Source organism: Rhinatrema bivittatum, chromosome 4 (genome assembly GCF_901001135.1).
Source record: "Rhinatrema bivittatum chromosome 4, aRhiBiv1.1, whole genome shotgun sequence".
NCBI lineage: Eukaryota > Metazoa > Chordata > Amphibia > Gymnophiona > Rhinatrematidae > Rhinatrema > Rhinatrema bivittatum.
This window is the reverse complement of record NC_042618.1, coordinates 309,237,570-309,262,471: the sequence shown is the minus strand read 5'-3', so window position 1 is coordinate 309,262,471 and position 24,902 is coordinate 309,237,570. Positions and strand designations below refer to the sequence as shown.

General features: G+C 42.9%; 2 protein-coding genes across 6 annotated transcripts in view; both read right to left on the bottom strand.

Moving 5' to 3' along the window:
* Positions 1-4,932, bottom strand: part of LOC115090758 (protein SCO1 homolog, mitochondrial) — a 96,735-nt gene extending 91,803 nt beyond the window's left edge. For both annotated transcript variants that reach the window (XM_029600246.1, XM_029600247.1), the window contains exon 1: positions 4,755-4,932. The gene's annotated coding sequence lies outside the window, so the exon portion shown is untranslated. The remainder of the gene's footprint in view (positions 1-4,754) is intronic.
* A 15,376-nt stretch (positions 4,933-20,308) lies between these two features.
* Positions 20,309-24,902, bottom strand: part of ADPRM (ADP-ribose/CDP-alcohol diphosphatase, manganese dependent) — a 58,693-nt gene continuing 54,099 nt past the window's right edge. For all 4 annotated transcript variants that reach the window (XM_029600244.1, XM_029600243.1, XM_029600245.1 and 1 more), the window contains one exon: positions 20,309-22,925. In XM_029600244.1, coding sequence (XP_029456104.1) covers positions 22,627-22,925 — 299 coding nt within the window. In that variant the 3' untranslated portion in view covers positions 20,309-22,626. The remainder of the gene's footprint in view (positions 22,926-24,902) is intronic.

Below are 24,902 nucleotides of genomic sequence, written 5' to 3'. Positions count from 1 at the left end.
AAAAAAAAAAGTCTCCAGCTCCTAGAAACATTCCATTCAGGAGGAGGAGGTTGAATCTATACAGGGCCCCTAGGCCCAAATTTAAGCCCTCTTCGACCATCCCCTCTTTCCCTTTTATTTAATCTTATTTTATGCCATACTACTTTAATTAATGTTATAATGTTTTTTTCCTACGTTTATTCTCTGCTTTATTCTTACTTACTGTTATACTCCATGTTTTTGCCACTACCTAAGTTTATTGCTCCTTTTGCCTTTTCCTGGTTTAGTTCCCCCCCCTTGTTGTGGCTCCCCGTCCCTGTTCTCTGTATTTCTCTTAGTTCAATGTAAACAGATATGATGTACCCACGAATGTTGGTATAAAAAAAGCTGTTAAATAAACACTCTCAGGACACCCTCTGCCCTCGGGAACAAGGAGAAAGAACTGACCACTGCCACATCCCCCATTTCACTTTCCTCTGGAGACCTCATAGGCCGTGGGAATATCCCAACATTGAAAATCTGCAGAAGCCAAAACACCATGAGCATCCAAACAGCGCTAATGTAGGCATAGAGCAAGCAAAGGCTGGACTGTCCTCAGATGGCAAGCCACACAGATAGCAAAGCACTTAGAATTGCTCCTCTGTGGCATCTAGTGGCCTCCCGAGCAAACGCCGTCGCATACACGAGTTTCTTTCTGAATGTCTGTGTGCAAGGTTCTTGTCTAAGGTCTTAGGGCATGTTGTTCCAGATGGTTGGCGCTGCTGTCGAGAAGGCTCGATCTTTGGTGGATGAGAGGTGTGTGAGTTTGGCGGGGGGGGGGGGGGGGGGGGGGGGTACCTTTGTATGCTTCTCTGATGGGTCTGGAAGAGAAGTGTAGCGTGAGTGGGTAGTGTAAATCGATGGGTGTTCTGTTGTAGATAGCTTTATGGATGAGGGTGAGACACTTGTGTAGAATTCTGAAGTTTACTGGGAGCCAATGTAGGTTTTTCAAGATAGGTGAGATGTGGTCTCTTCTATTAGAACATAAGAACATAAGAAAATGCCATACTGGGTCAGATCAAGGGTCCATCAAGCCCAGCATCCTGTTTCCAACAGTGGTCAATCCAGGCCATAAGAACCTGGCAAGTACCCAAAAACTAAATCTATTCCATGTTACCATTGCTAATGTCAGTGGCTATTCTCTAAGTGAACTTAATAGCAGGTAATGGACTTCTCCTCCAAGAACTTATCCAATCCTTTTTTAAACACAGCTATACTAACTGCACTAACCACATCCTCTGGTAACAAATTCCAGAGTTTAATTGTGCGTTGAGTAAAAAAGAACTTTCTCCGGCTGCCTGCCTGTTTTTCCTGAGGGGTCGTCTGTGTGAGGCCCATTGCTATCTTTCCTAATTGGACTATTACTTTGTCTACGCCGAGGGCTGCAGAGAAGCCGGAACAGCGTTTCTCTTCCTGCATCCGGGGACAGTCAGGTGACGTCGGTAGGAGGAGCCGGGTAGGCTTAAAAACCTGCCTACGCCGGCGCGACGCCGCCGGCGCGACGGTTAAGCCGCGCGCGGTCAAGGGGCACGCGGCTTGTCCCGGCTTAGCCCGGCGCAGAACGGCCTGAACGGGGACTATTGGCAAGCAGTCCTAGAGACCAACAAAGCTAAGTAAAGATTTATATTGCCTCTTTGGAACACTCCCTTCTGAGGGCCAGGTTTTCTTAGCTATGCCTCATACCAAGAGGAAAGCTAAGATAAGAGTTTCCTCTTCTACATCATCTCCTATAAAATCTTTACAACCCAGAATAGCTGAGTGCTTCAAAAAGACATCCACATCAAATCCAGTGGGGGCCGCTAATGATTTAACCATGGAGCAGGATGAAAATCATTTGGCCACTGAAATATCTTTAACCCCTGGTGCCCCAGAGAAGCCGGAACCCCCTTCAGCAATGTTAGCTGGAATACCGCCTTTGGGAGATCTTGCCAATAGTAAGGGGAGGGTTTCGAACAATACTAAACCTCAATGTTTGGACAGTTCTATGGACTTACAAACCCCCCAATTGGCAACAGGCGAGGAGGGTCCCTTTAATCTACAGGAATTGGAGGAACAAGCAGTTGGATCTGAAGACATATCTGTAATAGTACCTCAAAAATTCTCCTTAGAGGAACTAGGACTAATAATGTTCAAAATGCAAAAATCTATCAACTGTTTAATGAAGTCTAGACCTCTCATGATTTTAAACACCTCTATCATATCCCCCCTCAGTCGTCTCTTCTCCAAGCTGAAAAGTCCTAACCTCTTTAGTCTTTCATCGTAGGGAAGTTGTGCCATTCCCCTTATCATTTTGGTAGCCCTTCTCTGTACCTTCTCCATCGCAATTATATCTTTTTTGAGATGCAGCGACCAGAATTGTACACAGTATTCAAGGTGCGGTCTCACCATGGAGTGATACAGAGGCATTATTTATTTTATATTTATTTATTTTTAATATACCGAAGTTCTTGTAGGGACTACAAATCACTCCGGTTTACATAAAACGAAGAACTGCTCAACAGAGCGGAGCTTTACATGGAACCGTAGAACATATGGAACAGTATAACTGGTTGACAATTTAACATAGTGCTAAATAAAGTAATAATAGTTTAACTGGTAATAAATAAAGAAATATAATATAAGACATTTTCCGTTTTATTCATTATTCCCTTTCTAATAATTCCCAACATTCTGTTTGCTTTGTTGACTGCCGCAGCACACTGAACCGACGATTTCAATGTGTTATCCACTATGACACCTAGATCTCTTTCTTGGGTTGTAGCACCTAATATGGAACCCAACATTGTGTAATTATAGCATGGGTTATTTTTCCCTATATGCATCACCTTGCACTTGTCCACATTAAATTTCATCTGCCATTTGGATGCCCAATTTTCCATTCTCACAAGGTCTTCTTGCAATTTATCACAATCTGCTTGTGATTTAACTACTCTGAACAATTTTGTGTCATCTGCAAATTTGATTATCTCACTCGTCATATTTCTTTCCAGATCATTTATATTATTTATATATTATTTATATTTTATTTATATTAAAATTCTGGCAGCCGAATTTTTGTAGCATCTGAAGCGGTTTGGTGGAGGAAGCGGGAAGGCCTAACAGAATGGAATTGCAGTAATCTAATTTGGAGAATATAATATAATATAATTATGTTATATTATAATGTTAGAGGAACAACATAATATTTTATTCCTCTAACATTATAACAAATAATAACAAAATAATGTTAGAGGAGAAAACTTAGAAAACAAGAGCGCTAAATAAACTTATTGGGAGGTCAAGGACGGGGGAGAGGAAGGAAGGGGGAGGGAGGGGAGAAGGGATGGCAACGATTTAGATTACATAAATCAACACAGAATTGCAAGGAGGAACTCATATCAAATTATATACAATTAATATAGACAATATGTACAGAATAGTGGTCGAAGATCTGGCAGCTGGGATTCAATGCCAAGAAATGCAGTCATACATTTGGGGTGCAACAGTCCAAAAGAGCTGTACATGATTTGGGGGTGGGGATGTGAAAGACTGATGTGCACAAACCAAGAGAGGGATCTTGGGTTAATAGTGACTGGCAATCTGAGGAAGGGGGGGGAACCTCCATGGAGCAGCAGTTACAACCTTTAAACAGAAGGCATAGGATTACTACCCTTAACTAACAAGCCTTAATGTCATTTATGCAATTGCAACATTGTTCTCTTTGACAGCGGGAGGAAAGAGAGGAATTGGATTCAGACTACAACTAACAGGGCTCACTTTTACTGTCTGGGGTACTGATATACAACAGGGAAAAAAAGCACAGGACTGCTTCAATGACCAAGTTCCTAAGCAATGCATGTCAAGCAGCACTATCTGAATTTTCAAGAAAGATCATCACCCAGTAAAAAGAAACATGGGGGGGTGACCAACAAAGCACGGCAGATACTACCATAAGAAGCTTGCTGCCATCATTTCCGGTAAGTTATTAAAAAGTAACATTTCTGCTGAAAAATGAAAAGATATACTTGCGACTTTTCCAGGATACCTTGAAAACTTGTTCCTAGAACTTTTTATTTTGACCCAGCAGCTTACTTTTACTCCTTTAGGCCTCCAGCTCAGTTTAGAACCAGGGCTGAGATCCTGGCACTATGACCCTTCAGCTATTGTAAAAATTGTAATCTGCTTTAAACTCCAGGAAGCACAGAATATTAATTCAGTAAATGGAACTACTAGGGATGTTTCCCCTATTTTATATTCTTCATAATGTACTTAGTCTGGTTCCACTCTGTGGGTGGGAGAAAGGAGATCATCCTCCTTGGGGGGTGCCATCTGTTGTTGTGGATGAATTTTTTTGGCATACTTTTGGGTTAAAGCAAATTTTCCCATTAACTCACATTTCTAAGTGTAAATTTCCACATCGGTATGTGACCTAGCATACAAATTAAAACATAAGCTAAAGGTTTAAACCAGTTTTAATACGTCAGCCCCAGTAAACACCTGACAATGGTCATCGAAAACCGGGCTCAAATATATCCAGGCTTTCCTCTATTCTGAACCCGAGAAACAAGTCTAAAACACTTCAGCTCCCGGATTTTAATGCCCCATTTTTCTTACAGTCTGCTTTCACATGGCTGAAAACTGGACTCCAAGCACCACAATGCACTGTAATACGAGCGCGCAATCGAGCAGCGGCTGAAGCTTCCCTCTCCGCGAGGAGCACATTAGCTGCGCTGCCCAAGAACCGCGCACTCTCTTACCGAAGCCGGCGGGCTGAGCGCCCCAGAAGAAGCCATGCAACGCCAGGTCCGCGAGCAGGCGCCGCCGCACACTAAAAACGCCGCTACCGCCATATCAAAACCTCGAAGTCAAACTTCCGGTTCGTCGCTCTAAAGACACCGCCGGGAAACGGCGCAGCTGAGAGAAGTTCCTGCTGGAGATGGAGGGCGGAGCTGATCGAAGTGTCCCAATGTATAGGCGGCGCCACCGGGAAGGGACCGTTGGGGGGGGGGCAAACTTTCTCCCTCCAAAAGCCGGGAAAGACAAAACTTGCTTTGCACGCGCAGTAAAACCAGTTGAGGGAGGTGCGAGCAACCTCAGATTCAGATAATTTTATTGGCATGACAATAAAGGTGTTGCCAAAATAATATACATAATGATTAAAAGAAAAGGGAAAGAAAAGAAAAGTTACAAAATAATAATAGTCATGTAAAGTAAAGGTTACGGGAAATACAGTATCAGGAACATGTCTCAGGTTTTGGTGCTAGTCCATATTCCCCCTAGTAAGAATACATTTCCAGCCTGGAGACATATTTTGCTGCTCTTTCTTCTCTTCCCTCCAGGATTACAGAGTTTTTCCTGCTCATTTTTCTGTGGGAGATTTTTTATTTTTCTGTCAGTTTTGGGAAATGTGACTGTCTGATAGCTTTCTATTTTGCATAGCACAGGCAGAAATGCATGCCTGCTTTTATTTTCCCGTGTTACATGTAGAGTCCGACTTCTTGGGTTTCCAGTTCAGCTTTTGTCTGCGTCTTTCTTTTTCTATAAATTGTAATCATTTATTCTGTATTTGGTGAGGGGTTGCATGGTTTTTGCATTTGTGACTAAGGTGAATTATTTTGCTTGTGTGTACTTTCTGTAGATGTCCAGTTTGTTCTATTTTCTAGTTTTTACCTCATCGTGGAGAGTGATGTTGCAGATCTGTATCCTATCTCTTCTAGGGGAGACAGGATACAGACCTTCAGATACCTGAAAAGTTTTATTTACACATGAAATGTGAACCTTTTCCTTTGGAAAGCAAACAGTAGAACTAGGGATCACAAAATGAAACTCCAAAGGGGGATGACTCAGAACTCTGAAATATTTCTTCATCAAGAGGGTGATTAATGCCTGGAATTCTCTTCCTGAAGAGGTGGTGAGGACCAAAACAGTAAACAAATTAAAAAATGCACTATGTGATATTTATTCCTTCTGAGTGTTTTATTGCATCAGTTCTTTGAAATGTTTTCTAAAACTGCCTTAAATAATTACAAAAATATATAAAATATATATTGTAAAGCAATGACAAACACCCTCCCCTCCACCAATATATCAACCAGATGACACCAGGTTGCTGTTGTCCCAGTTCTGGAGACAACAGCAACCCTTGCCTCCAGCAAAGAACCAGTCAAACACAGTAGTCTGCACCTCCCATGTAACATCAGTCTCAGGGGCTGAAGCAATAAAGTGCGCAGTTTAGCTTGCAGTTGTGCACACATTTTTTGTGGGCAAACTTTACTGCCAATGGGGCCAATGCAATATATCAGCGCACAAAATGGGCGCTCAGTGTTGAGTGCCTGCTTTCCTAACGCACGCCCAGCACCTCTCCTGGGCCCGCGATTGAATATTTAAAGGAGGGGTCGCGCTGCCAAGGAGGTGCTAGAGCAAATGTGCACCCCTAGCGCCTCCTTGGCAGTGGGCGCCCAGGAGTGGTTATCAGCACACACATGGATGTGCGATTTTATAACATGCGTGTGCCAGCGCATGCAAGGGGGGGGGGGTAGAATTTTACAAGTTTCATGCGGCGACACATCACAGCCTTCCCCAGTTCCCAACCACATACCCTAACCTCCCTTCCCCTTTCCTCCCCACCCCCTAAATGGTACATACCTTCAGGGGGGTTTTGTGCTGGGAAGGCAAAAAAAAACCAAACAAACCCTAAAAACACAGTTACAGGAAGTTGCTGGAAACATTATGCCACCTCTGACCAGGAGTAAAGTTTCCAGTGTTAAGGAAGGTTAAGTTATGCAGGACTCAAGGAAAGAAAATTATCATGTAGGCATAATTTAACTATCTTCCTGCTAGACCAGTTGATATGTATGGGAGTTACCAAAGCTTTCCCTCACTAGGCAGGAAGAAAATAAGGCTGTCCTCAAACTCCTGCTGCAAGTCTACTTTGGCCTGTATATCCAGTCTGTAGAATTTCATAAAGGTAGGCAGTGATGTCCATGTGGCGGCCTTGCCGATCTCTTCCAGTGAAATCAAGGATGCTAAAGCCCACAATGCTGCTTGTGCTCTCGTCGATTGAGCTTGCAGGCCTGTCAGAGCCTGTCTTCCCGACAGATACTGATTGGTTGATATGAAAAGGTGAGATCACCTTTGGTTAAAAAGATGGGACTAGGTGGAAGGTTACCGCACCCAGTGAGAAGACCACATTAAGACTAATTCAGAGATCCATCTTGCCGAGCATATAGCTACTATAAAGGTTGCCATCAGGGACAGGTGCTGCAAGGAAGCCTGCCTCCTCAGTTCGAAAAGCGGTTTGACCAGTGCCCTTAGAATTAAATTGAGATCCCACTTAGGGATCATTGTCCTAAAGGGCGGGCACAGCCACTTCACTCTCTCAGAAAATGGATCACGTCTGAGTGTGCTGCCACCTGGGTACCCTTAACTTGGACCCTGTAGCATAAGATCGCTTTTGTTTTAACTTTCAGTGAGCTGAGGGCCAAGCCTATCTTACTCTTCTTGCGGCTCTTCTCGCTCACCTTGAAAAAGGGGCAGTCCAGGGGCAGACCCGAGTCCTCCAGCACAGCGGCTGTGCCAGGGAATGGCAGGCATAACTCCGTCAAATAAGGTAGGGGGGGATTTAGGTAGGGCCGGGGGGTGGGTTAGATAGGGGAAGGGAGGGAAAGGTGGGGGAATCGAAAAAAAGTTCCCCCCAAGGTTTTCGGGGGTTACATGCATAACCCTTTGATAATCTACTCCACTATGTTTGTTTGTTATGCCAGAATGGGCTGAACATTTCTCCAAATGTTATGAGGAAAAGGCTTAGGCTGGGAGGCCCATCCATTAATTACTTTATTATTTCACTCATAAGCGGATCTCTTATGTTTGCTTAAATGGCACAGTTGTGAGTGTATTCCTTGAATGTTGATGGTCTGCATTCCCCAATAAAGAGAAAAAAAGTTGTGTCAGGCTTGAACAAAATGCATGGAGATGTTGCCTGACAGACCTGAATGACTTTGAGCATCAAAAGTAAAAAAGGGAGTGGGTAGGGCAATGCTGTTTTTCTTCCTTTACAGATAAGCAAAGGGGGTGGAAATTTTGATATGCAAATCTTTTCCTTTTCAAACTGAACGCCCGATCTGTGATGTCAGTGATAATTATATAATCATTCTAGGCCAGCTGCATGGATGGATCAAAGTTCTTGTTTGCTAATCTTTATGCTCCCAATAGATACTCACAGAGCTTTTTCTCTACTCTGGCGTTTAAAACAGCACACTGGAGAGAACACATGTATTTTTTTTTGGGGGGGGGGGGGGTTTAATAGCATGGATAACCCCATAACAGATTGCAAACTTCAAAATCCCCCCAAAAAAATCAAAACGACACGGTGACGGATTTCTGACCAAGGAATTACATCTCATTGATTCTTGGAGATTTTAGTGCCATATCCTGATTAGAATTTTTGGATGATACTATTTTTCCTTGTCTGTCTGTATTGGAAAGAGTTGCATTGAACTCTCCCATTACTGAGGCTAAAATTATTTTTTCAATAATACAGTTCAAATTGGGGAAATCCCAACTGGGGTTGGGACCAGAGTTTTACAAGTTGTTAAAACATGACATGGCTAGACCTCTAAAGGAGATGTTTCAGGCTGCTTTTGAGAAGGGGGATGATGCTATGGGCACAAACTGGCATCGGTAATCTTGATTTCTAAACCTGGTAGAAATCTGTTTTGCCAGCGTCATATTGGCCAATTTCACTTCTGAATCAAGATATACACATTTTTGCAGCAGTTTTGGCCAACATATTGAATGTGATGATACATATAGTTGTCCTCACGGATCAGACGGCTTTATTAAGGGGCGGTGCGGGGGCAGGGCAGACCGGGGGCAGGGCGGGCCAGAGGCCTCGGGCACAGCGGCCATTTGCTGCTGTGTCAGAGGATCGCATGCTGGCAGGCTGCCGGCGTGCGCAAAAGGTGAAATAAAAATTTTGGGGGAAATCGGAGCAGCCTGGGAGGGAACTGGGGAAGCCAGTGGGCATCGGCTCACACAGGGTGCACAATTATGCACCCCTTGTGCACACCAATCCCCAATTTTATAACATGCGCGCACCTGCTAGTGCATGTTATAAAATCGGGCATACATGTGTGCGCGCCAGGTAGTGCGTGCACATATACACCCACACATGTTTGAAAATCTACCTCAATATCATCAGCAATGTTTGCGAACCCATCTGAAATCCTGAAATGAGCTGATCATTACGAATTTTAATAGCCATGTGTTCAAGAAAAATAGCAAACAACAAGGGTGATAAGGGGCAGCCCTGTTGGGTAACCCTCCCCACCATAAAGAAGTCAGAATACCCTACATTTACCTTGATGCAAGCTCTAGGCCGATCATTAGAAATCCAAGAACGAAAAAATACACCGAAACCCATTTGCTCAAGGGTATAAAATAAAAAGGACCAGTGCACCATATCAAATGCTTTTTCAGCATTGATGGTTAGAAAGAGGGAAAGGGTACTTTCTTTATGGGCCCACCCCATGATATCCACATATCTCCAGCTGTCCTTCCGGGAATGAACCCTGCTTGATCCTGATAGATAAGTTGCCCAATAAAATTATTATTAAGGTAGTCAGTAATATTTTGGCCAATAGTTTAAGGTCAAGATTTATGAAAGAAATAGGCCGATATGACCCACAAGCCATAGGATCATGGCCAGGTTTAGCAATAATTGAATACCTGCCACATTAGAATCCGGAAGCAACGATCCCCCAGTTCTCAAAAAACTAAATACTTTTTGCAGATGAGCTACAAGAAAGGGTACAAACTGTTTATGGAATCTAGCTGACAATCCGTCAGGACCAGGCACCTTACCACCTTTAAGATTCTTAATAGCTAACAAAATCTCTGGACTAGAGATTTCTCTATTCAGTACTTCCTTCGTTTTCTCTGTCAGTTTAGGTCGGGGTGGGTTTTAGGGGGTTTTAGTGTGCCGTGTTTTAGTGTGCCGCTGGACCCCCAGGTAATTTAAGGCATTTGGGGGGGGGGGTCGGGAGGGGGGGGATTTAATTTAAAGGGTCGGGGTGGGTTTTAGGGTGTTTTAGTGTGCCGGCTCACAATTTTAACGATTTTCACGATACTTTACACACCCAAACGGCAACAATACGATTCCCTCCCCCTCCCAGCCGAAATCGATCGTTAAGACGATCGAGGACACGATTCACATCTCTAGAACCCAGCTGAATCGTTCTTCAGGGGTGGATTTTGAGGAAAAGGAGGCAGAGGAACTCAATGGAGTCATACCGCAGATGTGTATTTTGGGGAATAGAAGGCAGAGGAATTTAGTGGAGTCATATCTCAGATGTGAATTTTGGGGAATAGGAATCAAGAGGAGCTCAGCGTTGTCATGCCTACCCGGTTGAATTTGGGGAAAATGAGGCAGAGGAGTTCAGCGGAGTCATGCCTCAGAGGTGGCTTCAGCATGCAGAGGAACTTGGTGGAGTCATGACCCTGCAGTGCTGCTAGGAAAAAGGCAGGCAAAGCAAGAATGGTGTGAGGTGTATGACAGTGTAAGGCTGCTGCTGGATGTGACCCCTGTGCTGTTGGTGTAGGGGTACTTTAATATAAGGCTGCTGCAGGATCTGCTGCTAGACCCCTGTGTTGTTGATGTTGGGGCATTGAAGTAAAAAGCTGCTACTGGATGTCCTGTCAGACCCTTTTAGTGTCAGGTCCCAGTGTTTTCCTTGGGAACGTGTCAGGAGGAAGCAAGTTCAGTCAGACCCCAGATTGTTGATGGGGACAAGTCAGGAGGCAGCAGGGAGTGACAGGCCCAGTTTAATGGATGGGGACACTTCATCAGGCAGGCAGAGAGAGTCAGTGCATATTTGTCACCTGCAAGTGAGTTCCTGAAGGCACCAGCAAATCTCCCCAACGCAGACTTCTCTCTCAGTGCGGCGCGCGCAAATCGGGGCATGACCACGCCCCTTGTTGATGTCAGACGCCGGTGGAAGCGAGGTTCAGCGCGGGAGGGATGCGCTATTTAAAGAGAGCTCTTTCACTTCCTCGCTGCTTTGGCCACTAGTAGTTTTGGGAAGTTGTCTGCCGGTTTTTCCTGCTGCTGTTGCCTGCTAGACCTGGACTGCCTGACTACGCTACCTGCTGCCTGCCCTGATCCGGACTGCCTTGACTATGCTGCCTGCCCTGATCTGGGCTGCCCTGACTACGCTGCCTGCCTTGACCCAGACTGCCTTAGACTACTCTGCCCGCTGCCTGTCTCTGGATAGTTGCCTTGGTTCTGGTTGCCTGCTGCCCACTCGGACCCGGACTGTCTTGGACTACAGTCTGTGGGCTGTTCTACCCTGAACCACGCGAACCCCACGAGGCAAGGTAAGCGATCAGTCCTTGTGGTTCCACATATATCCGTAACAATATTGGCCCCTGTGATGGTGGTAAGGGCAAGGAAGGCGGATTTTGTCAGTATATGTTGGCCCCTGTGATGATTTTGTAGACACAGTAGGACTCAGCATTGTTGTGTTGTGGCCCTTGGATTGGCTTTTTGGGCTTTGAAGGGAACAGCAGGACTCACCATGGCATCTCTTCCAGTCCTCAATGTTTAATCTTAGGCCTGGACAGGAACAACAATGTAGTTGTTATAGAGTGGCCCTTAGATTGGCTTTTGGATTGTGGAGGTAGCAGCAGTGTGGTTGTTGCAGTGTGGCACAACTGCCAGTGTTGGGGACAGTGCAGGACTCAGAATTGCATCTCTTGCAGCCCTCAATCTTGCACCTCAGGCCTGGGCAGGAGAAGCAGTATGGGGGTTGAAGTGCGGCCCAACTGGTGGTGTTGGGGACACAGTATTTGCGCTGTCACCACCCTCGGACATTGCTTATTATCTTCTTTAGATTCCAAGCCTGAAGGCTACTGACTCAGATAATTCAAGAGCTTTAGGTACCCATGTAGGTAAGACCTGCCAACCTCTGTATGTGAGTGGATTCAGCAAACCCCACAAAAAGATTATTGCAGCATGATCGATTTTCTAGCTCATTTATCTTTACTTCCAGCATTGTTATTGTGAAAGCCATTTTTGGAGCTTTCCTGGTGCTGCTAATGTGTCATCTTCAATAACAGCTACTCACCCTTCCAGAGCACCTATTCGTGGCCCAAAATTGGTGAGAGTATTCTTCAAATCTGCAATTTGCTCCAAAATAGTATCTAATTTGTCTGATATATCAGCAGTTAACGCAGCAGTGAGATCACTCATTGAGCTATTACATCCTGTAGGCCTTGATTTTTGCCAGCAGCCATTTTATCTGCAGCTGTTTTGGTTTTCTCTTTGTCTTTTTTCATTAATTTCACCAGCATGAGACCGGGAGACCGCTGCATATATTTATCAATAGACATAGGGGCGGATTTTCAAAGGGATACGCGCGTACCCCCCGAAAACCTGCCCCAAGTTCCCCCTACGCGCGCCGAGCCTATGTTGAATAGGCTCGGCGCGCGTAGGGGGAACGTGGTTCCGGCCTGGGCGTGTTTCAGGGGCGTGGCCGAGGCCTCCGAAACTGCTCCCAGGCCGGGGAATCGCGCAGCTGGCGTGCAGGCGTAACTTTTCAAACAAAGGTAGGGGGGGTGGGTTAGGGGGGGTGGGTTAGGGGGGTGGAAGGAATGGAGGCAGGCTGTGCGGCTCGGCGCGTGCAGGCTGCCGATTTTGCACAGCCTTGCACGCGACGACCCCGGATTTTAAAGGCTACGCGCATATCTATTAAAATCCAGCGTACTCTTGTTTGCGCCTGGTGCGTGAACAAAAGTACGCGCGGGCATACTTTTTAAAAATCTGCCCCATAGATTGCTGTCTCAGTGCGTTTTTTTATGTCTCTAGAATCACTTACTTCACGGATGGCACCCAGAGCTCCAATCACAACATCCATTCACATCTGCCGCGTCACGTGACTCCCCTCTAAAGCTTTATCAAAACCACATCAGTCTCAAACTCATATAATAGAAAGCAACTATCTCCTTAATCCTCCTGCACACTGCCTGCACAATCTGTGCTTGGCTGCACTCTATGGGCCTCATTCTTAGGGAACCAGACCCTACTGCCACCTCTCACCATAGTTTGTAGTTGGGGTTTGTGCTTCCCCTTTCACTATGGTTGCAACTGCAACCACCTTATGGCAGTGTTCACTTAAAGCTCCTGATCTGCAGACTCCGTGAGTGTATATTCTCCTAGTGGAAGTCTCCACCACTTGTTTCTCAAGCCCATCAGCTCCAGCTCATCCTCAGCGCTGCTCAACACCTCACCTCCATCTCCTCTGCCTCCATCTGGTTCTAGCAGAGCACATTCCTGTTCCTGCCCCGCCCCTCCTTCAGACAAGCTCTTACCCTTCTACCACCATGCCTGGGCTCTTTTGTCCTCTTGATAGGGCAAAGCCAGGGAAGTTCTTCCTCCTCCTCCTTCTGGGAGATGGAGTCCACCTTCTAGTCTGGTTTCTTTTACATAGTGGATCTCCTTCCCAGGTTTTCTTTACAGCCCACCTTCTTGTATTCACCAGGGGAATATAATGCCCAGCACAATAGTTTGGAGTTAATAAGCTCCAGACCTCACTCCCATATGAGGATTGATTAAATGATGCTATTGAATAATTTTTACAGCAGTTTTACTGGGATCTTGTATTTGTCCAGAGGTTTCATCGTGCATTTAAGGATCTTAGGGCTTTTTCTTCTAGTATCTTTATAGCCAATTTAAAATTTCTAGATGCATTTATTCACAAGCTAAGTATAGTATAGGCTAGGCTATATTCTTAATTATTTAGAAAGAGTTTTAATTTGTTTTGGAGACTTTTTTGGCCTTTTCTGGAAAATCATAATTTATGTTTTTTCAAGGTTCAATGTAGGGCCCATGATTAACAGTTGATCGCTAGTAGGTTTAGGTTGTTTTGTAGACCTTCTGGGGTAGGAGATAGAATGAACACATCATCTGAATATAGAAAGCATTTGATATCTGAGTCATGTAGTTCTAGTCCTGCAATTTAGGATCTCTGTAGGTCTATGAGGTTAATATACATGTGGATAAAGGTGAGCCAGTAGATGTAGTGTATTTGGATTTTCAGAAGGGGTTTTGACAAAGATCCTTATGAGAGACTGCTAAGAAAATTAATGAGATAAGAGGCAATGTCTTTTTGTGGATTGCAAGCTGGTTAAAAATTTACTAATTTTATTTAAAACATTTCTAGCCTACACATACTGCTTTTAGTTCAAGGGGGTTTACAAATAAAAACATTAAAAACATTAAAAATAACAGTAGAGAATATAAAATGAAATTCAGCCACAAAAATATGCTGTAATTGCAGGCTTTAAAGGTTAATATAAATAAATGAAAACAGAGAGTAGGACTAAATGGTCATTTTTCTCAGTGGAGTGCCTCAGGGATCTGTATTTGGACTAGCACTTTTTAATATATTTATAAATGATCTGGAAAGAGGTACGATGAGTGAGGTGATCAAATTTACAGATGACACAAAATTATTCAGAGAAGTCAAATCACAAGTGGATGGTTATAAATTGCAGAAGGACCTTGCGAGGCTGGAAAACCGGACATCTAAAAGCTACCCGGTGCGCGCACATGTACACCCGAAAGGGGGTGCACAATTGTGCGCCTTGTGTGCGCCGAGCCGCGCAGCCTTCCCCCGTTCCCTCCCAGGCCGCTCCGAAATCGGCCTCGGAGGGAACTTCCCTACCCCCCCCCACCCCACCTTCCCTTACCTCCCCAGCCCTTTCCCTCCTACCTTTTCCTTTTTTTTTTATCTCCAAACTTACTTCAGCCCTGGGGCTGAAGTTGCACGTGCTGGCCGACTGCCGGCGTGCGATCCCCAGCACAACGGCAAATATGGCCACTGTGCCGGGAGCCTGACCCCGCCCCTTTTTGTAAGCCCCGGGACTTACGCGCTTCCCGAGGCTTTACACGCGTCGCCTGGCCTTTTTAAAATAGGCCCAGTGCGCAATTCCCTTTTAAAATCCGGCCCTATATCCCTCTGAAGATCAAAGGCACTGGAAGAGCCGAAGCAGACCTTTGGCTCATTCCTTGCCCCATACAAAATGTTTAAAGGCACTTAAAACAATTTCTTACAGATAGCGGCCCTGGGTAAAGAAGCAATCTAATGAGAGAGAGGCTTGCCCTACTGCAACCGAAGCAGCTGCGCACACATCCAAAATTTCTGCCACAGGTGGTGACTGCTTTCCACATTAACCAGTCAATGATCCTTCCCACTTTCTTCCCACAGCTTCATTCTCACCCGGGGGAACGTGCTCTTCACACCCTGGACTGCAAGCGGGCGCTCACTTTCTACTTGGATCGTACAGCGAGCCATAGGCAGTCTACCCAGCTCTTTGTGTCTTTTGACACCAACAGGCTGGGAGCAGCAGTGGGGAAGCAGACCCTATCCAACTGGCTAGCGAATTGCATTGCCTTCTGCTACGAGCAGGCAGGCCTCCAGCTGGCTGGCAGGGTGAAGACTCACTCTGTGCGGGCTATGGCTGCATCAGTGGCTCATCTGCATGCGGTCCCTGTCGCCGAAATCTGCAGGACCGTGACCTGGAGTTTTCTCCACACATTCGTGGCTCACTACTGTCTTGACAGGGATGGTTGCCAGGACAGCACTTTTGGCCAGTCTGTCCTCCGCAATCTATTCCAGTCCTGAACCCAACTGTTTTCATTGTGCTCTCTGTGGGACCAGACTGCCTGTTTTCCTCACAGCACCGCAGTTGTGTTATGCCCGTTGGCACCTTGTTCGGCTACTGTGGGTCCCTCTGATCACATGGGGCAGTCTGGAGCTCTGTAATCACCCACATGTGAGGACTACCATCCTGCTTGTCCTAGGAGAAAGCGCAGTTGCTTACCTGTAACAGGTGTTCTCCTAGGACAGCAGGATATTAGTCCTCAGGAATCCCATCCACCTCCTCACGATGTTGGGTTCACCTTCGGTTTGTTATGTTATTTTTCTCGTGCAGTATTTTTGCTATGTTGCGAGTCTGAAGGGGGGACCTTGCGTGGACGTGTGGATAGCAGCAGGCTGGGCATGCTCAGTCTGTTGGTCAAAGTTTCTAGAAACTAATACTAAAAACTTTGTCAAAAGTTTTCCTTGCCGGGCTCCATCGGATGATGTCACCTACATGTGAGGACCACCATCCTGCTTATCCTAGGAGAAAGAGCTGTTCTCCTTCTGTCGCAGTAAGTTCCGGCCACTGAACAGCAAGGTCTCCTTTATTTTTTTTACACTTTATTGCTGCTTGCAAACAGAAACAGCCCAAACTTTTAAAGGAGAAATCTCAGGAGGAGTCACACAAAGAACAAATAGGGAAGACAGCAAAGGAGTCGAACCAAACAAGATCACCTGGAAGCCCCCTGGTCCTGGCTCACTCCACTGAGGGAAGGATCCCAAGGCTGACTCCTCAGGAGCAGAAATGTGTAATTCCCCCTCTTTTTTTCTTTTTGCTATAAAGCCCAAGGATCCTGCTCAACTGAGAGAGAGTTAATCTTTCACTTCAGGAGCCTCTCTAACCTTTTCCTTTTCAACCTACCAAACCGTAGTCCATAGCATGGGATGCTTGCCTACCATCTGCAGGAGACCGAGAATACTGGCAGGCTGGTGTCAGCATAGATGCATATAAGGGGTGGCAGCAGCTAACCTGTTGATCCTTTCTTCATCTGCTGGTTGGTGAGCAAAACCCACTTGTCTGGACTGGTCTGACTGGATGAAGTGGAATAGAATAAGCATTATATTCTGATATTAAACCTTTGAGTGACCTGTGATCTGATTGGAGAAAACATCTCTTGTAAGAGTCCCAACTTTACAATACTAGAGACACACACTACTGCCTCAAATTTGTGTATTTTATTTTGAATGAATATATATTTGATATAAACCCATAATTACAATAGAATACATTTAGATATAAGAAATATTAGTCTTAAATTATATAAGCAGCCCAAAAATATTTTGGTTTGTAAATGTGTTCCTGAGTAAATAACATATAATTCTCTTTTACAAACAAGTGCTATGTCTCTATTAAACATTTCATGACCATTAACAGTTAAAAAGTGTCCTTTCGCTTTATATCTAAATCTTCTTTATAACATCCACATCTTATCTACCCTGTTTTACTTGTTTATTCCTTCGTGATAATCACTTGCCACTGAGACAAAGTTATGAGTTATATTTTTATTTTTGGTGGTTTACAAATAACATAAGGGGAAAGGGATCCTATTATACGCATCTCTGGCCTTTCTGGAATTTGATTGCTGATGGACCATCACTTCCTCTGTACTCAGACTCGAATGACTGATTGTGATTTTAATTTAGTTTTATTATATTCCCCTTGTCTGTTTGATCTTTTTTTTTATCCTCTTTTGTTTTTAATGTATGCCCCCTTAACATGCTTTACAAGCAATATATACAATTTTAATAATAATATGTTAAAGCATGGGAGGCTTTTTATTTTATCCTGCCTTCAGCCTTTAAATATAAGCTAAAAAAAGTGCTCTTTGGTTAACTGGATTTAGTGTATTCTAATCTGGTGCATACAGGTTATGGTAAATAGTATGAATGGTGTATGACTGGCTGGATGTGAGTATTGTGTTTGTTAGCCACGATGGTGGTGCTTGTTTTTTATATTGAATAAGTGTAATATATTGCAAGCTTCTAATTACAGATTGTTTTGTTCTTACTATACTTTCTTGATAAGCTATATTAAGATATTGTCATTTTGGGTAGTGTTTCTTGTGCTGCATTATTTATAAGTAAAAAAAACAAAACAAATCAAAGTCTTGATTGCATAAGTCACACCCCCTTGACTGAGCAGCACAGATTCAGGAAATATTTTAGCACTGAGACATTGCTGCTGTCCTTGACTGATACAGTCCTGAGAGGACTTGATGTGGGTAAACAATTTTTTTTTTGGTATTGTTGGATTTGTCAGCCGCCTTTGACACGGTGGACCATAAAATTTTAATAACGAGACTACAAGAAATTGGCATATCTGATGGAACATTAAAATGGTTCATCTCATTTTTAAATGATAGAACTTTTTCAGTAAAAATTGGGAATAACATCTCGGAAAAAGTAAAACTTACGACAGGAGTACCACAAGGCTCGGCCTTGTCTGCCACACTTTATAACATTTATTTGCTCCTGCTGTGTCATGTTTTATCAGGATTAGGATTAAAATATTTTATTTATGCTGATGATATTCAGTTTTTAATACCGATTGTGAACAATCTTGATGAAACTTATAAATTAGCTGAGATGTATCTGAATATAATTAGTCAATTACTAACGCAAATGAAGCTTATTTAAATGTTGAGAAATCAGTTTTTATCATTTTAGAAAGGAAAAACATGAGCTCTGAGAAGAGGGTAATCAGTTTCAGCAATAACAAATTTTAAAATAGCGGACACGACTAGAAATTTAGGGCTAGTTATTGACTCTGAATTAAATATGAAAGCACATATTATGAAAAAGGTGAAAGATGGATTTACAAAGCTAATGATGTTAAAACGCCTAAAACCATTTATATCTGTAGAGAATTTCAGAACAATTTTACAAGCAATGTTGTTTACAGGGTTGGACTATTGTAACTCCACTTTACTAGGTTTACCAAATTCTACATTAAGCCCACTGCAAGTTTTACAAAACACCGCTGCGCGTATCTTAACAAATACCCGAAAGAGTGATCATATTACCCCAGTGTTAAAGGAGTTATATTGGCTACCTGTCCAACAACGTATAAAATACAAAACATTGTGTATCATTTATAAAGTACTTTATGGTGAAATGACTGGTTAAACACAATTATCAGACTACACATTCCTCAAAGAGAATTAAGATCAGCAAATAAAGCGCTGTTAATAATACCAGACATAAGGTCCGCTCATTTGAGCGAGGTTAGAGATCGCTCATTGTCAGTCGCAGGACCCAGACTGTGGAATCAGTTGCCAACCGAATTAAGGCTTCAGCAAGTGAGAAAGAAGTTCAGGAAGGAATTAAAAACATGGTTGTTTTGTCAGGCATTCGAGAGTGAAATCAAGGAAGGAGTTTGAGAGCCATATAGTTCTAGAATATTAGGTTAATATTACATTCCGGTTTTAGTTTAAGTTTTTATAACTGATTGTAATATGTCTAAGATTTTATAATTGTAATATTTTAATAGGTTAATATTTTGAATTGAGTTTTAAATTTTATATTTTTTATCTCTTATTTATGTTAACCGTAGCGATGGAACTGCACTGTGCAATGGTATACAAAAATTGTATAAATAAATAAAATAAATAAATAAATAAATAAATAAAGTATCTGTTAAAATCTGGGGTCGGCGCGCGCAAGGCTGCCCAAAATCGGCAGCCTGTGTGCGCTGAGCCGCACAGCCTGCCTCCTTCATTTAGGGCAACTGTCTACCAACTTTGCACAGTGGGATGGTGCAGTGTTTGCCCATTCTGCTTGGCAGAAGAGCGCAAGCTCTTTAAAGTTGATCGTCTGTGGACTGCAATCGTCAAGTCTTGCCTCACTTTCCATTAGATTCATGCCTGAGCCTTTTGAGGACATTCATTTTCTTCTTGCTGAGCCACTTCATTGTTGCTTTTGCTTTGTGCTTCGGATCACAGTCCTGCTGAAAGGTGAATCTTCTCCCCTGTCCCAGCTCCATGGCAGACTGGCACTAAGCAATCTTAGACCTCATTGTGACCTTCTGCAGCAGTTTCCTTAACCCATGACTACTGACTTTGAAGGGAAGGCCTGATCATGGCAGTGTTTTGGTGGTAACCTCAGATTCAATAGAGTAGGACTTAAAATTATGGACGAAAAGTATTGGGAATGAACCAGTAGTAAAAAATAACCCAGTGCTCTTCACCTTAAACAGGATATTATAGACGCTGCACAGCTAACAAATATCAGAGATGACCATCATACTAGGCTTCCTCGTAAGGGCTTTCGCCTATTCAACTCGGCCTTATAAATAATCATAGGTCATATTGATGAAACTAATTTTTTTTAAATATTTTTTCTTATGCAATTAAAACTCGCAAAATCATAGGCTGTGTTCAGCCCAAAATCATATTATGCTTTGTGCAAATCCATCATTAGAAATTTCAACTTATTTCATTCACACATCGAAGTGTTCAAGATAAGTTGAAATTTCTAATGATGGATTTGCACAAAGCATAATATGATTTTGGGCTGAACACAGCCTATGATTTTGCGAGTTTTAATTGCATAAGAAAAAATATTTAAAAAAAATTAGTTTCATCAATATGACCTATGATTATTTATAAGGCCGAGTTGAATAGGCGAAAGCCCTTACGAGGAAGCCTAGTATGATGGTCATCTCTGATATTTGTTAGCTGTGCAGTGTTTTGGTGGTGCCAGATTGTTTCCACTTTATAATAATAGGCTTGACAGTCCCCTTAGGGATATTCAAACAAAATGAAATTCTCTTACAGCCTTTCCCCAATCAGTAACATTATCCTCTAGTTCTTTCTGCAGCTCTTTGTGTGGCATGTTTTGGCCTTTGCTTCAAATTCACTTCATACTACAGAAATAATTGATTCCTATTTCCAGGAGTATTAGAATCAGCTCAATCAACTACTGTGACTGGACACAGGTGGACTTTAATTTAACTTCTGGGCCTTATTAAGGCAATTGTTTTAAACAAAGCTAATTTGACTTTGCTATAAGAAAGGGTTTGAAGATTTATGCAACCATGACTTTCTTTTTGCAGTATTCTTAATTACTTTTGGTATATTTTTACAATTGTTCTTTCACGATGAACATGTAGAGTATGTTGTGTAGATCAGTGAACTAAATGCCTTTTTTAATGCATTTTGATTTGCATTTTTTATACAGCAGAATGTGAAAAATGTTCAAGTGTGTGAAGATTTTTATAAGGCACTTTATATTAATGCAATTAACGTTTAGGGTTTATGGCTTTCTTCTGCAGCTATATGTCCAGCTGTGCCACAAGATGTGTTTTATATTCAAAGCATATTTTAATATAATGTTGTTATACACGCTACTTGCTAATCCTATTAGATATTTCTGCAGCTGTCGATACCCTGAATCACACTATTTTGCTTTTTGGAGATTGGAATAGCTGGCCCAGTGTTTTCCTGGATTTCTTCATACATCAACAACCGCTTTCAACAGATCAAACTCAATGGTTTAGCCTCATCATGGTACCCAATTACATCCGGGGTACCCCAAAGTTCAACCGTTTCAGCTGCACTCTTTAACAAATACCTTACACCCCTGCCACCTTGTCATTTACTCATCCAGCTAGATATTACATATAAGATTTATGTAGTTGACATACATTTTTTTTCCCCTTTAAAGGTACTCCTGGATATCCACAGGTCAATTTGATTCCCTCCGTCTTCAATCCATCAGGTCTTGGCTTAATATTAATAAATTATCTCTAAATTTGAGGAAAACAGCGATCCTTATTCTTAGTCATCCACCGCCTCCTTTCTCAATTCCCCCTCATTTCAATTTGATAGTAACACTGTCTTACTGTCTCAAGCTGTTTGTGACCTAGGTGTAATCACTGACCCCAAATTATCTATGGTCTCTCAAATTAAGGCTAAGAGCTTATTTTTTAAACTAAAAATGCTGTGTCACCTGAAACCGCTGATTGAACCAACAAACCCTCGCACCGTCCTTCAGGCCTTAATTCTCCACAGTATAAATTATTGCAATGCTTTATATTCAGGCCTACCACAAAAAACCCTGCAGCCTCTCTCCAAAGTTGGCCTGTCTATCAGTGATGTGCGAGTGCTCCTTCTGTCTGTGGTCTCAACTTATGGAATTCCCTTCCGATGTCACAGCTCACGTAAAAAGCAAACCATTTCAGCAAATGTATTTGTTTTCTGAAGCATTTCGGTGATCCACAGTTCCTTTTGCTCTATTACCATCCATCTTGAAGGAATGTCAAGAGGTTTTATGCAACAAACATGGTCGAGCTATTTTGTCCTCCTGTTTCTATTGTATGTTTTATCAAATTATGTATGTATTTGATGTACCCTGACCCGGACTTCCTTTGGAGTGACAGGAAATAAAGTAAAATTGTATTTATTAATTTAAAAGTAAGTGAAAACAGAAATCAAACTAGATATGTGAAAATGAATGCGTACAACTGGGTGAAAGGGTTGTTATAGAACAAGGCTTCCCAAACCTGTTCTGGGGACTCCACAGCGAGTCGCGTTTTCAGGATATCCAAAGTGAATATGCAAGAGATAAATTAGCATGCAGTGTAGACTTAGTATATGCAAATTTATATCATGCATATTCAGTGTGAATATCTTGAAAACCCGACTGGCTGTGGGGTCTCCAGGACAGGTTTAACAAGCCCTGTTGTAGAAAAACTAGATATAGCTTTATCAGTTAGGATAAGGAGTTGAACCCAAGAATAGGTCCTAGCCAAACTGTCACACAAATCTATTCCAATGCACCTCATGGCTCACCTGTGACATTCCTCTAGTGTATACTTTTTTTTAGAGTGGAGACTCTGGGTGAAAGAATCAGAACTATTTGAAAATTTGATTTTTCACTTAGTTTTAAACTAATGAATTATTATATTTAATGTTCCTTCAGCAATTTCCATTTACTGATCCCTACTGTAGTGGAGCACTCTGCTCTTTGTTCTTCCTCTTCCATGTAAAATCATTCTATCCTCATATACATACATAGTCCCAAATGCATGGCTGCCAGGTGGGGACTCCACAAGGCCTTCGAAAGTAACATGATGTATGCCATGAGAGTCCAAGCAATAGCCCCCATCATGATCATGTCCTGCCAGGTAGCACACCACACATTTGTGGGACTGTAACACTGCTAGCGCGTTTCTGTAATTCCAAGCAAGGCAACCATGCTTCTTGCTCTCTGGATGAATAGGAACATGACCTATGGGGGGGAAAAAAAATAATTATATTTTTCCCTTTATAAGCACCCCACAACCAGACATGCCCTGGTGGCATAGGTAACACCATTGTCCAAGAGGCTCCCTTTAAGACATATTCTCAGGTTCAGAGATGTGCAACCATTTAAAACGAAGTTTCCATGTCATTGTGAAATAAGAACTTTTTTTTTTTTTCATTTTATACTTGTTATATGCAAATAGTGCACAATAAATTTGGGGGCAATTTTCAAAACAGCCCGTACAACTGCAAAATGCGCAAGTATTTTACTCATTCTCAAAGGGAAAACTGCCTAGGGAGGAAATGCCTGAATAATCTGCAGAGATCCAGTATACCTGAATGGCATCTGATGTAGTGCTGCTAGATTCTACATTAGAGGAGTTGGAGTTGTGCACTGCTCTCCTGAAAAAGAATTACTGGCTACAACCATTTTCTGATCGACTAATCATTCCACAGACAATTCTGAATGATACAGCCCCTGAAGCAGCCCCTGTTTACGGGCGAAACTCGGCCCGAGTCGGGCGGTCTATCTTATGATTAATAAAATCTTCTTTGGCTGACACTGATCCACTTCTGGTTTGTTGGCTTTCCAGCTGCAGCGGATCAGCTTCCATGTTGTTTTTTGGGACCATCCCAATAAATTTGGGGGCAATTTTCAAAACAGCCTGCACAATTGCAAAATGCACAAGTTCTTTTACCCATTCTCAAAGGGAAAACTACTTAGCGAGGAAATGCCCAAACAACTCTGGCATTTTCTGTAGATACTTCTTCTCTTCTAAATAATACACAAAGGTGAATTTTAAAAGCCCGACATGCGCATCAATTAAGGGATGCGTGATTATGTTAGGCGTGCATTTTAAAATCCAGTGAGATACTCGTGTATCTTCCACAGTGTACACATCTTGGAAGTTTTGAAAAAGGGGCTGGGTGTAGTCTGGGCGGGACATGCACCAAGGCCCCCCTGCTGCATAACTTTACTTCTGCTATGGCTGTCATGTAAAGTGAAAAGATTAAATAAAAATAGGCAGCGGGGTTTTAAGGGTCAAGGCTAACTGGGGAGAAGGAAGGCTATTAAATAAGGGGGTTTGGAAGACCTGTCTCAACTGGACGAATTGGGAATGAACTGGTTTTAGTGGCAATGGTGTCGGCATGTGCTCCTTTTAAAATCTCACTTGCGCGGTAAAAGCAGCATTGCAGCGTGCACCCACTTGAGCACAGGCTGACATGCGCGCATGTGCGCCTACACACGGGTTTTAAAATTCACCTTTAAATGTTGAAAAAGCAAAACTCTGGAGTATTATTGCGGCCCCTAACCTAAACTCATCTCTGAGCCCTCCTCCTCTTTTCTCATGGGCAAATGCACACACATTGTTGATCCCCATGCATACTTTTATCCACATATAGGGTGGGCAAGTTTCAGACAGTCTATTTACCCAGGTATATGGAGTTGAAAATGGCCCTCTCGGTGTGCTGTTTGGAAGTAGCACAAAATAAAACCAAAAGGAAATGACTCAGAATTCGTTTGAATGCATATTTCTACTCAATGCCACTCTTATGGCCATCATCCATTTTATGTTCCTTCCTTCCTCAGATTCATTGCCTCCACAGCACCCAGTCCTCGCCAGCTCCAATGTATAGAAAACCTAGTCTCAAGTCACTTACACCACAGCTGTGTGGGCCTATACCACAGAATTAGCCCATCCGCAGGAGAGTTAAATATATTTAAGGCATTCTTGCACAGGATGCACATTCCTTATGTTACTGCTGAGTCAACACCCTTTGTGCTTCATCCCATGACTCTTTGTCTAAAACGTTTTCATTGAAAAATATTTCTTGTGTGTGATTTGTGCCTTTAAGGTATTTGACTGTTTCATCATATCTACGTCCTCTTTTCTAGGGTTTACAGATTTAGGTCCTCAAGTCTCATTTCACAAGGCACCTTTTAGTAGCCATTCTCTAGCCT